This window comes from Mustela erminea, chromosome 21 (genome assembly GCF_009829155.1).
Source record: "Mustela erminea isolate mMusErm1 chromosome 21, mMusErm1.Pri, whole genome shotgun sequence".
NCBI classification, from domain to species: Eukaryota; Metazoa; Chordata; class Mammalia; order Carnivora; family Mustelidae; genus Mustela; species Mustela erminea.
The window spans coordinates 10,380,751-10,394,279 of record NC_045634.1 but is presented as its reverse complement, the minus strand read 5'-3'; the positions used below and the strand labels follow the sequence as shown (position 1 = coordinate 10,394,279).

Here is a 13,529-nt window from a genome sequence, read left to right as displayed (position 1 = left end):
GTCCTCTGCTGCCCCTGTGTGGACACAGTGGGGAACAACACCTCAAGATTTCGCCTGTGGCCACGGTGAAATTGGACTTGAAAGAACCACCCCCTGAGAACCGCTGGAGGTTTATGACCACAAGGAGGGAGTCAGGAACTGTTCCTATGGCCAGAAAGCTAGGGGCTTCCAGGAGAGAGGTGGGGAGCCCCTACATGCTGTCAATGACTTCACCAAAGTCGTGTCCACCAGCTTTATTTTTCCTCAAGACATCTGCAGCCAGGAGGCGAGCCATCATCTCAAGACTCGCAGGCATGCACCTCTGCGGCTTCTGGCCGCGACCAGCGCCCGCGGGCACAGCGCCAATACTCCCACACCTTCTCTTCCTGCGCTTGGAGTAACAAGTCTGTGAGTGTCTCCCTCTGGTTTCACAGCTTTTCACACCCTCTCTTTACCGTCTGTCTCGACACCACCATCTACACAACATATCTACACCATGGCATGGCGTTCGTGCTTGCAGCATCCCTGACTCCCTGCACAGGCACGGGACAGAGATGACACTTGTGTTCTTAAATGAGCGAGGGGGAACACTTGGGCACAATGGGGGAGGGTGCGGAGGGGGCTCTGGGTGACTGGGAGCAGCCTGGCTAGAATCCAGGGTGTCGGAGTCCGAGGACTGCCGTCTACTTACAGCTTTAGCTGCTTCCTTCCCCGGTCAGCTCCCTCCTGGGTGCCCAGCACACCAGCCAGCCTCACCCCCCAGCCCCTCCCGACCAACAGCAGCAGTGGTGGGAGCCCCAGCCCTCTTGCTCTCCTGCCCACAGGAGAGGATGGGATATCTGGGCCTCCTCTCTCCAGCTGGGAGCCAGGGCCAAATGCACCTGGCCTGACCTCCTGTCCCCTCCCCTCATGCCTCCAGACCCTGCCGCAGCCTGCGATCCAGAGCCAGGAGCTGCCGCAAGAAGCCCCGGTTGGGGATGATGCCTCGGTGGTCCTTGACCTTCTTGATGGCCTCCACAAGGGTGAGGTGGTGGTACAGCATGAGGTAGGCCAGCACCAGCGTGGCGGACCGGCTCACGCCCACGGCGCAGTGCACCAGGATCTTCCCTGCGAGGACAGACACACGAGGCGGCCGTGGGACCGTATGTGGTGGGCTGGAGGCGGCGAGGGCTACAGGGTTGGGTGAGGAGGGAGACGGGGAAGCAGGGTGCAGACTGCGGGCGGGAGGAATGCTGACCCCTGGGATGCCTGGACGGGATACGCAGACCCATAGCACACAGCAGCTCAGCCTCCGGGAGCCTGAAAAGGGCTCCCAGGGAGACAGATGCTCGTCACTAATGCAAAACCGAGTCTCGCACAGAGTGGTGATCTGCCCGAGTGTATCAAGTACATTAGCATCGGCCTCCATGAACACTGTGGATTCTTTCCTTCTCGTGTTCTCATGCACCACCTTTTACAAACAGATGACAGTGGCTTTTTGGCCTTCATATCAGATCCGGAGCCTCTGTCCTGTCGCTCAAATCTCTCCTGCCTTGAGCCCTCTGGCTTTCCCCCGACTCCATGTCCCTGGCTCCTTCCCTCCCCCGGCCGCCCCCTCCTACCTCCTGGCTGGTTCAGCGCCCGGTGGATGAAGTCGGCAGCTGCCTGGAAGTGGATGCTCATGTCAAAGGCCGGCGAGTCATGGGCCTCGACACCCAGATATCGGATGCCCAGCCCCTCGTAGGCCTCGGGGGTGCCTCGCCACCTGCTGTGTGAGGCATTGAGGACGTGCGTGATGCCCAGGCGGCGGAGCTCCCGGCGGTTGTTGGCGATGTCCCTGCGTAGAGCAGACGGTAAAGGCGGCTAGGCTCCGGGCCAAGAAGCTGTGGCCTCCACCCTGTCCGCCGCCTCGCTAAGGTCACCAGCTCTAGGCCTCTGCCACACCTCCGGAGGACCCAGAGCAGGGAACCAAGATGGCAACGACCTGGAGTCTCATCCTAGAGCGAGGGTTGAGAGTTCTGGGGGAGGTTCTGCCTGGAGAAGAGAAGACTAGTGGAGTGGCTAACTGTAGCCATAATGTAAAATACTGAAAGAGTCCTCCAAGGCAGTGGGATTTTACTTGATTTGTGGGCAGGACTGAGTGGTTCTGTACTTCGTGCATGGAGGTATGTACTAACCATGAAATCCAGCTGAAGAAAAACAGAAACACCTTTGAGGGGAATGACTCTCCCGTCATTGGGGTATTCAAGCAGAGACAGAAAAGGTCAACATGGAGGTCAGTGCACCAGTGGGGATCTGGACCTTGGCTGGGTTGTTGGAACAGCTCATGTTCAACCTCCCTGCTAACCTGGAGGTGATAGTATTCTGACCCTGGCTCCCACACCTAACTCCCCTGTTGCTTTCTCTTTTTTTCAAGATTTTATTTGAGAGAAAGAGAGAGAGAGAGATCACAAGTAGGCAGAGAGGCAGGCAGAGAGAGAGGGGGAAGCAGGCTCGAGGCTCGATCCCAGGACCCTGAGATCATGACCTGAGCCGAAGGCAGAGGCTTAACCCACTGAGCCACCCAGGCGCCCCTCCCCTGTTGCTTTCTACTCTCTTTGATACCCAGAACCTTCTCACGTTCTACCAGTTGTTCTATGCTCATACGACCCTGTCTTATGACATCACCTTGGGGTGTTCCTCTGGCCCATCTCCCTCAGCTTAGTGCCAGACGCCTCTCAGGCAACATGGCCATACCTCAGGGCCAATGCTCTGTCCAGTGCAAACTCCTCAAGTACAACGAGCACTGAACTTGAACCTCCAAGTCCTGGCTCTGCTACTTACGACCCATCTGACCTTGGGCCAGTCACAACATCTCTGAGCTTCAGTTTTGCCTTTTGTAACCTGAGGGCAGTGGTACCTACCTCCCAAGGCTGTTGTGAAGATTAAGAGAGAAAATGCATGTGAAAACTCCTTGTACACAATGAAGCCCTTGAGAGAGAGAAAAGTGAGGGGGACTCTTCCCTGGATGCTCTTCTCTCCAGGGCCCCCAAGCCCCAGAACGTCTGCGTGTACTGCGGCTTTGCCTGGACACCCCCTCGGCTTGCCGCCCACTTCCTGGCCCCCAATGGCTGCCCTTCACCAGCATCACGGCACCACAGACGGAAGGTCAGGGAAGTCATCTGTGATGTCCGCTGCATGACATCGGCACTCAGTAATTAATTTTGCTAAGTGAGTGGCATTATTGCTTAAACAGAGACTAGCTGTCCAGAGTTGGGCATATCAATAACCCTGCCCCAGCTCCCCCAAACCCTCCAGCCTCCACTCTCTGCCCATGCACCCCTGCCCCTCCCTCCTCAACCTGGAACCAACAACACGACTCAGGGCCTCCCCGCCACCCTTCTCCTTCTTGCGTGCGTAACCCCCCCCCCCCCCCCCCCCACACACAGCCATGACCCCGGGCTGCCGGCTACGTACTGGTCTCCGAGGTAGAGGCCCGGCCAGACCTCATCGGCATGGTTACAGGCGGTCTTGCCTGTGTAGAGCAGCCTCTCCAACTCAAAGACATTGAGGAAGGGATGTTGAACCGAGGGCATCTCCTCCAGGGCCCCTCTAGTGCGAACGGGAGACCTTGAGCCGCTCCGGGAGAAGCGGGCCATAAAAGTCATGGAGGCCCAGAGCCAGTTACCAGGGCACATCTCAGAGGCAGCTGCAGGCGTGTCCTCGAGCTGCTGACAGGTCAGTCTCCCGTGGCTGTTGCTGCAGGAGGGAGGGAACGGAGACACACCTGACTGGGTCCCGAGCAGCTGCTTCCCTTCTTGCCAGCTGGGCGGGGCCCTGGGGAGAAGCCTCTCAAGGGAGGGAAGGGAACTCTGGCCCTGGGGGTGGGGTGGGGGGCACCACAATTACTCTCTCTCTCTAGCTGCAGTGGCTCCTTTCTGCTCTTTGGCTCAGCCAGGCAAGGAGGTGGGAGTCACATGTCCTTGTTTACGGGGAGAGGGAGCTGCCCAGCTGCTGGCTTTCTGCTCCGCCACTCCACCCCCACTCCCAACACACACACATAAACACACACACACACATTTGATATTTGGGTGGCAGTGCCCGTTGTGGGAGCTCTTGCCAGCCGGAATCTGGGTCTCATCTGCCTGGGGCTCCAGGCAGAGAGCCCAGGGAGCTAGGATGGCAATGGGGGGGTGGCTCTGGACCCATCCGGAGGGAATTAGCGGGAAGACAGCAGCAGCTGGGGCCATGACATATGCCAAGCCCGATTCTCAGCACCAGAGAGATGGGCTACTTTAACCCATTCCTGCCCTACCACTGCCTCAGAGTTAGGCCTACTGTGGGATGTGTATGTTGGGGGCTGGGAAAGTGGGGGAACAGCAATAAAGAGGAAGTGTAAGTTTTTGAAAAACACTTGCTGAAGGCATGCACTAATGGAAGAGGGTTCCAAGGTATGTGCGCAACGGCCAAACCACTCTCCTTCGATCAGCATGCAGAAATCACTGATCAAACCTCATCTCTCATTTCTGAGTCAAGCAGGGCTGGAGTAATGTGTCTGGGTGTGGGGGGAGAGGCGGAGGCTAGGGGCTGAAGAAGGGGACGGATGAGGGCTCCTGCCAGGGTCTCAGAGGCTGAAATGGCCATCTGTATTGCTGGTGAAGTCAAGTGACCCTATGCGGGGCATGGGGCTGGCAGTGAGGGGCTTAGCAGGTGCTCCCTGGACTCTCTGTGGACGGCTGGCCTTTCTGAAAGTGGGAGCTTGTTCAGAACGGCAGAGCTGGGAAGGGCCAGCCTTTGAGACTTGGCCAGGGTCCTTCAGGCAGAGAGGCCATTGTGATAAGAGCCCCTTTCTCCTCCTCCTCTCCCATCACCAGGGTGGGCTGGTCCCAAGGATTCCCTTTTCGCTCCCTTCCTGGTCCTCAACCGAAAGTCTACTAGCTAGAGGCCATCTTTGACCTGCACACACTCTGTGAACTCATCCCTCCCCGTGAGCCAGGGCCCCCAGCTCTCCTTTCCCTTAGGCCAGGGGAGACCACGCAATAACAGGTCTTAGCGTGCAGGGGCATTAGGATCAGGGCTGCTGAGGGGAGCCTGGACCTTAGGGTGTTCAGGGAGAGAGATTTTTGCAAAGGCTGGGGTGTGGAGAGACCACAGAGATAATAGCACCATAGCCACCATCGGAATCACCACCACCACCATCATCATCGTTCGACCATCATCAACATCACCTGCCTTGTCTCCTCGCTCCTAAAGACCCCATCACTTTATCCCCAAAGAACGGTGTCTCGAAATAGCTTCTGCTGCTCGGGTGATGGACACTACATGGTAAAGGGGAAGCGGGAAGGAGCTCACAGGTAGGAAGGAGCTCGTTGGGACTCTATTTCTCCCCGGGGCTGGAGGAGCCCCATTCCGTCCCGGGGTACCCCCCTCGGCCTTCTCCAACCCCATCCACCGCGTCCAGGCGTCCGCGTCCGCCGCATCCCTCCCGCCGGCCGCCCGCCCACCGCCGCGGCGGTTCTAACAGGTTCATGGCTGTAGCCCCGGCCGCGGCCAGCCCAGACAGCCCGGCGCTGGGGGTGCAGGGAGGGAGCCCGGGGGAGCTCGGCGGGCTCGGCTCCGCGTCCCCGCCTTCGGTCCTCCCCCCCAACCACCCCCAGCCCCGAGCCGTGCGCCTCTGCGCGCCGCGAGGGAGGCGACCACCCCCACCCCCGCCCCCGCCCCCGCCCCTGCCCCCGCCCCCGCCCCTGCCCCCGCCCCCGCCCCGCAGCCCCTCTACCTCGGTGCGAGCGCGGCGCGGGGTCTCAGTCCCGGAGGCCGAGGGCAGGCGCAGCGAGCGCCACGGCCATGACTCTCCTGCCGCCGCCGCCGCCGCCCCCGCCCGCTGCCGCTGCGAGACCGGCTGACGGCTTAGCCTCTATTTTTAAGCCGTGACACGCACGTCGAAGCAGGGTTCCTATCAGTGTGTGTGTGTGTGTGTGTGTGTGTGTCGGTGACACCCAGAGACGCAGCCTCACCCGGCGGCCCGAGCGGACACGCCGCGCGGGCTCGCCCGCGGCTGTTTACAGACCAGACCCAGACCACGCAGCCGAGCAGCCCCGCCTCGCGTGCATGCTCGGGCGGACGTGTGTGTTAGGAGCTGCGCCAATTACAAGGCATTTTGCTTGAGGATGACATTATACAAGCCGTCCCAGACGGTGCCTTTAACACGCTCGCTCCTCCCCGGGCAGCATGAGTTAATCGCGTAGACAGGATGGCGCGCCTCACTTTGTCCATTGCTTCTTCTCAGTAACACCGAGTCGTAATTACAAGGGTCGGTAGCCCTGATTCGTATTTACTATATACCACGTGTTTCACATCTCTGCACTCAGTTTATCCGCACCCCAGGTCTGTGCGACAGGGGGACATTATCACTGTCCCCATTTTAGGGAGGAGGAGACTGAGGCCCAGGTAGGTGAAGTCATTTGCCAGGGCCACACGCTAGTTATGGACTGAGCTGAGTTTCAGACCCTGGCAGTTTGACTCGAAGTTCATGTCCTTAACTGTTCTAAACTAGTGACCCCACACAATGGAGAGGAAGAGTGGATTTTCCCCCAGGAGCCCCCTTTGGGCAGCTCGGCTCTTAGTGAAGGCCTTTCCCCCTGAAGCTGGAAGAAACTCATACCCCTACTCTTCATGTGTGCTGCCTTTTAGTGATGTTTAGCTTTACTTGATTTTCTATGGTAATCACCTTGTGGGTTCCAAGATGGTCAACACTTGGAAGGCAAGCTCGGTGTTGCTGTCCCCAATCCTTAGTTCATTGTTGATGGGGGAGGTAGAGAGGGAATGAAGGCCATCAGGGGATGCTGTTGAAAATCAGGCAGATGAGGACTCGAGGAGAGTTGTCTGCAGGAGGGAAGCAGGAAGTTGATAAGGTCAGGCTGGACCTGGTTTCAGATGAGAATACATTATTAGTTGAAATCAGGATTGACTATGTTCCCAGCAGGGGTGGTCAGGGAGGCTTTGATCTCTGGTTTTCCTTCTCTAGTGCTTATTGGCTAAAGGGACAATATCCTCAGGTCAATTCTGTGCTACAGAGGATGTTCCATCACAGGCTTCGGGCCAGGATTAATGTCCCCTCCTAGCCTTTTCCTCTCTAGAGAAGCAAACTCAATTCTCCTCCATGCCTTCTTGGCATGGTGGTTTACATGAAGAAATGAAATCCTCATCATTCAAAACAAAGGATCGGCTTGGGAGATTTCAAATTTTAATTTGTTGTCCCCCCCCAAAAGTCAGTAAAAAACGGTCACAAGTCGGGGCGCCTGGGTGGCTCAGTTAGTTGAACTTCTGCCTTGACTCAGGTCATGGTCCTGGGGTCTTGGGATCAAGCCCTGCAGCTAGCTCCCTGCTCAGCAAACCTGCTTCTCCCTCTCCCTCTGCGGCTCCCCCTGCTTATGTGCGCTCTCTTTCTCTCTCTCCATCAAATAAATAAATAGAATACTTAAAAAAAAATGGTCACAGGTCAAATCGTAGAAGAGCACATATTATTGGACTAACCTCATTTTAAGTGACAGAGTCTTTAGGGTTGGTAGGTTGAGAAGGTATAGGTGAAATTGATCTCAAGCTTCGGCAAGACTTCTGTTTCAAACCTGCGTTTCACTTTTCTCAAAAAGCTGGAAAAATATGCTTTAAGGCATGCTCTGGACAACAGGGGCAGTTGTTTTCAGAAGTTGTCCATGGATCAATATCTTCATTAATGGACCATTAATGATCAGATGTCAACCTGCAACTCGGGCGGCTTTATATTTTTCTTTTTTCAGATTTTATTTATTTATTTGAGAGAGAGAGAGAATGAGCAGGGAGAAAGGCAGAGGGAGAGGGAGAAGCAGGCTGCCCACTGAGCAGGGAGCCTGATGCGGGACCCAATTTCAGGACCCTGGGATCATGACCGGAGCTGAAGGCAGACACTTAATCGAATGAGCCACCCAGGCACCCTGGCTTTATATTTTTCTTAGTAGCTAGGACGGGTATTAGGTTTCCAGGTGATAGCAAACTAAATTAAGGCTGAGAGGGGGAGGGAGGATGGAGGAGTTAGTAGGGAGAAGGTAATGCAGAAGACAGGATGGGAGAGGGTTGGAAGCTAATAGACGCAGCATGTATTAATAATTTACTATCTGTCAATTTCCTGGGCTTTCACATTTATCAGCTAATTTAATCCCACTCAATTTGTAGGTGGGTGTTAGTATCATCACTGAATACCCAAGGTGACTGACACTCGGGCCAGATGGTAAGCTAATTCACCCACAGCTAGTCAGTGGCTGAGCACAGGTCCAAATACAGGGTTATCTGATTCCAAACCTTTATATTTCAAGATGACGCTGAAGAGTCACTTCCTTTATAAAGCCTTTGTGGATCCACTCTCTTTTGTCTGCTTCCTTGTTTGTATTGATACAGGTATCTATTGAAGGACACGTGAGCTATATGTAACTTCACTTATTTCTATATTTCTTTAAATCTCTGCCCTCCACACTAGAAAGCATGGATGCATTATACTAAGATGAACTAAAATGGAAAAATGAGGCTACTTAAAAACAGGAATAGATTTCCAAATGGTCTCAAAAGAAATGCCTCCCTCACCCCAAAATATTTAATTAAGAGAGAGGGAGAAGAAGTAGTTGCGGGGGGGGGGGGGGAGAAACGAGAAACACCAACAACCATATGTTAAATGGTAATTCTAATTCCTACCATTAACTGCAGGCTGGGCACTATGCTAAGTGCTTTACATAGATTAGCCAATTCAATCCCATAAAGTAGGTAACATTAATTCCATTTTACAGCTGAGGAAACAGATTTAGAGTGGTGGCAAATCCACTCTGCCACAGCCAAGTAGTTAATAAGTGGGATTTGAGGAAGGATTTAAACCCAAGACTTATTTTTTTAAAAAGATTTTTATTTATTTATTTGACAGAGATCACAAGTAGGCAGAGAGGCAGGCAAAGAGAAAGAAGGGGAAGCAGGCTCCCCGCCGAGCAGACAGCCGGATGGAGGGCTCTATCCCAGGACCCTGAGATCATGACCTGAGCCGAAGGCAGAGGTTTTAACCTACTGAACCACCCAGGCGCCCCTAAACCCAGGACTTTTTAAACCAAAGCCTGTGCCTCACATCACTGTAGCAAGTGGGCATACCTAAAGAAAAAGAATAGCAACAGTTAAAATGTATCAAGTCCTCCGGTGTGTCAAGCAGGCATTCAGCAGAAATTACATGAAGCAAGGCTTGCTTAAGCCTTAAGTCCTCGTCCCTTCGGGGGCGCGGCTCGCCTGGGGCAGGTTCCGCTGGGTGGGAGCGCTGGAGGCGGGAGAAACCCGAGACATCCGCTGCCGCAGGGCACGGCTTTCCCGACACAAGCCGCAGCAGAAGGGCTGGGACGTGGCTTCCTTCCAGTCGCCGCGCCCTAAGAGCCGCCGCGCCCATCGCTCCCGGGCTGGTTCGTCCTCGCCCCGGGCTCGTGCACCCTGACCTGTGCTGCGGGGTTGGACCGCGTTGACACCGGAAGGGTCCAGATGCAGTACACAGACAATTGTGACTTTATTTAGCGATGGGAGTGTGGTGAGGGGAGGCGGGGCCGAAGACTCGACGTCCTTTGAGGGGCCCCGTGTTGATTCTGTCTTGTTCTTCCACATCTCCATTCTCCCAGGGCCTGTCCTTTGGCTTCTTCCTCCGCCCCTAGTTAGCACCTCCTCTCCCCTCGCTCCGCACGGGGGACTGGTGGGCCTGTCCTCTCAGGGGTCCGCCGGGTGTGAGTGAGCATTTCCTCCGCCCGGATCCTGCAGGTTCTGAATTGGGGGGTGTGGGAGGAGGCACCAGGGTCGTTTTTGGTAGAGGGACCATCTGGCTTTTGCTTCAACTCTGATAACTTCCTCTCCACCTCTCCTGTATTGCATTCTGTCGCCACTTTTCTTCTGGTTTACCTAAGGGCGAACACATCTTATCGCCGTGAATACTCACTTTCTCCTGAGAGCCGCGCATTATCGCACGGAGCGCATACTCCTTCCGTTAGCCTGGCTCTGGAATGCAAATAAACTCCAGGGAGCCTAGTGCCCTTACAGCAGATATAAACTAGGACATTGCGTGCAAATAAAACAGGACACAAAAGGAATATGCAGCAAATCTCCCTATGAAAAAAATAAGGGAAGAAAAAGAAAAGCAGGTATAAATACACATTTTGAAAAAGACCGAAAGGAAATATGTCAAATATTAAAGGAGGCCATCTCCAGGCAGAGGGGGAGGACAAATAATTTTTATTTTGTGCTTTAAAATATCCACATTTCCCAATTTTTCTACAGTCCATATGACTTCATTTTAAAGGTCAGTTCTATGAAATTGGTTTTGATTTCCTCAGTGGCTTTCCATGTGGCCAATATTTGCTTGAAGAGGCTATTTATGTCTTTGGGAATGCAAGTTTCTATCTTGCTTTCCCTCCTATGTAAGGTTTTAATATATTCCAAATCCTTATTTTTTAAATCTTGGTTTATCAGTTTTTGAGAGATGAATTAAAATCTCCCAGGTTTATGGGCTTGTTAATTCCTTAGTGTAATTGGCCAAGGATATTTGGAAGGCAGGCCCGAATAAGGCACCCCACCCCCACAGTCCCTCAAGAGGAACCCACCCTCAAAAGGATTTTACACCACCCCAAAAGGAGCGCTCCCCTGTCTCCCATATGATAGATAGGTGACAAAAACCTGATTGGATGACAGGCATAGGAGGGTTAATCAGATTAAAACAGCTTACCAACAAGCCCATAAAAACCCCTTAAGATTTAGAACCTTTGGGGTGCCTGGGTGGCTCAGTGGGTTAAAGCCTCTGCCTTCGGCTCAGGTCATGATCTCAGGGTCCTGGGATCGAGCCCCACATCAGGCTCTCTGCTTGGCGGGAAGCCTGCTTCCCCTCTTCTCTCTCTGCCTGCCTCTCTGGCTACTTGTGATCTCTGTCTGTCAAATAAATAAATAAATAAATAAATCTTAAAAAAAAAAAAAGATTTAGAACCTTTGATGGCTATCCCTTTGGGTTTCTTCTCTCATTTTTTAAATAGAGCTTTGTTCTATCACTTTGCTATAGCTCAATAAACTTCGCTTTGCTGCCCACCACTCTGTCTGGTTTATCTCTTCAAGAACTGCGAGCACCGACAGAGAAAAAAATCCTACAACATAATTCTGTCCATTGTTGTTTGGATAGTACCAAGTTGTGTTATTAGATCCATAAAGTTCACAGGCTTTTTAAAAAAAAAAATTAAAACTTTTTGTTGGTAGGTTTTCTAAGAATTTAAAGAATCTGTCTGAAATACATGTATATACATTTTAAGTGAAGCTCTTATAAACTGTTTATAGTTAGGTTTAAAAAAATCAATCCATTTTATATTTAAAAATAATTTCTTTAAGAGAGAGAGAGAGCTCTCAAGCAGGGGGAGGGGCAGAGGAAGGGGGAGGAAACCTCAAGCAGATGCCACACTGAGCTCCAAGCCAGAGGCAGGGCTCCATCTCAGGACGCTGAGATCACGAAATGAGCCGAAATCGAGGGCTGGCCGCTAAACGGACTGAGCCACCCAGTCGCCCCACTCTGTATTTTAACAGTGATTCTCTTTTTAAAAATTTATTGTGATGACCGATCTATTTAAGTTTCTGCCATTTTTTGTTTTTTTCTTAAATTTATCATTCTCTTCATTTTTGTCTCCTTTCTTTGATTCGGTTTATCTTGTATTTTTTATTTTCTTTACTGAGCTCAGTCAATTTTCAGGTTAAACAAAGTCTACGTTTAATTGGTCCTTTTACCCTCTTCATGAGGATTTTTATTTTAATTTCCTTCAGAATACTTTTCCTCCTATCTTCTTTATTATTACGATCCAGTACTTTGAATCCAGTTGTAGGAAAATTTGTTTCTATGGTCATTGGTCCTATAGAGAGCATAAAGATCCTGTGAAACAGTAGCTCCTCTCTGCCTAGAAGCCCCCCCATATGTGTTTTCCCCCTTACCCCTCCCTCCCCTTCCCGGTTCCCCACTGCCTGGAAGCAAAGGTACTAAAAAACGCCAAGTATTTCTTTCTTTTCATCTTTCTCAGTATGTTTATTTTACCGTTTTTTGAATTTCCAGTTTTAGGCATTACCTATTGATTTCTCAAATGAACACTGAAGGTTTTTTTTTTTCTTTATTCCACCCCCCCCCAATATATATGTCAACATTCCCTCCCTATACATTTTAAAAAAATAGCTATATCTTAATTTTGTTTGTAAGTTGGCAGTGTTTAAGTTATTTAAACTATAGAACTGTTATTCACAGTTGAACCACCTCGTTGACTACGACTTTTCCTTTGTTTTCCCTCCGGTTAATGTGTACTGTTTGTTTGCTTAATTTTCAGCAATGTCTCACTAATTACAGCCCCACACTTTCCCCCAGTTCCCTACATCTCCTCTTGGCAAACATATCCATTACTTTCTCAGTGTTATTCCCACCGCTCGCCCCCCCAACCATAAGTCTTTTCTGGAACTTTCTGACTTATCCCCATCGAGACCCATTGCTCTCAGTATACTAGTGTTGAGCCATTACTCTGGGATCTTCTCTTGTTCTTATGCTGGGAATTCCTCTCTCTTCTGGAAGCCGGGATTCCTGGGCATCCTTCTGTTTTTAGTAGGATACTGGCATGTTCAAATATGCCTGATATTCCTCCAGTCCAGAGACCTTTTGTTTTATTTCTTCAGAGAATAAGCTTCCAATCTCATGCTGAGGTGGGGAAGCACCAGTTGCCTGACGATGTGGTAAGAGGAGATCTGTGGCGTTTATTACCTTAAACAGACTTTCAGGGCAGTGTGTGGGTTTAGTCTGTCTTCAGACTTCGCTCTACAGACAGCTAGTGTTGCCAGTTGCCTGGCCTTTTGGGGGGCTCTGTGGTGAAATCAGACGGATCACCGATACTCACCGATACTCCCCAACTGACTTGCCTTTTCCTTCGCAGCATCCAACATTTTGCTGCTACTAAAATATTTCCTGTCCTTTTCATTCTGGTAGGTTTTATGTTTGAAGAAAATCCTTTGACTGTCATTTTTGTGGGGTTTCAGGAAGAAGCAGAAACAAATGCTTGCTTTTAATATGCTGTCTTTAACTGGGAATGCCAGCTGGTTTTTGAAAATACACACAAAATGACTGATACCGTAATTTTTTTTCACATTCAGTGTTTATTTAGACTTACCAGCATATTTTAACAATTCTTTTGCATACAGTTGCTTCTTTATCCTTTTCATCCTTTCTAGGTTCATTTCTTTCTTATTTAGTATTTCTTTTCGTACGGGTCTATTAGTAGTAATTTCTAAGTGCTTCAGTGTCAAAAAACTTCTGATTTGCCTTGACTTGTAAATGATATTTTGCCTGACTTTGGAAATGTCAGTGCCAGTTATGGTTCCTCAGCACATCAGAGATATTACTTCATTGTCTTCCAGCATTTATTTTTGCTGATGAGAAGTCTCCCCCCCACCCATGGTGTTCTTGCCATTACTTTATTGTAATCTGCCTTTTTCCTTTGTTGGCTACAGAATTTTCTTGTTGTCCTTGTAGAATGCTGGATTCCCAA

The 13,529-nt window shown here is 51.2% G+C and overlaps 1 protein-coding gene across 1 annotated transcript; it reads right to left on the bottom strand.

Annotated features, from left to right (window-relative positions):
• Positions 1 to 220: 220 nt before the first annotated feature.
• On the bottom strand, positions 221 to 6,033 carry DUSP26 (dual specificity phosphatase 26). The gene is made up of 4 exons (XM_032329052.1): positions 5,714 to 6,033; positions 3,415 to 3,696; positions 1,581 to 1,795; positions 221 to 1,086 (listed from the first exon to the last, which is right to left on the bottom strand). Exons 2-4 carry the CDS (start codon positions 3,633 to 3,635, stop codon positions 887 to 889), a joined length of 636 nt encoding a protein of 211 aa, XP_032184943.1. The 5' UTR covers positions 3,636 to 3,696; positions 5,714 to 6,033; the 3' UTR covers positions 221 to 886.
• Between the last annotated feature and the right edge of the window lie 7,496 nt (positions 6,034 to 13,529).

Excerpts from the sequence above, each read along its gene's own strand:
- DUSP26 (XM_032329052.1), bottom strand. The coding sequence starts at position 3,635 with ATGTGCCCTGGTAACTGGCTCTGGGCCTCCATGACTTTTATGGCCCGC. Across the intron at positions 1,796-3,414 it reads GGCCTCTACCTCGGAGACCA|GGACATCGCCAACAACCGCC; the intron begins GTACGTAGCCGG and ends TGCTCTACGCAG. Across the intron at positions 1,087-1,580 it reads GGCGCTGAACCAGCCAGGAG|GGAAGATCCTGGTGCACTGC; the intron begins GTAGGAGGGGGC and ends CTGTCCTCGCAG.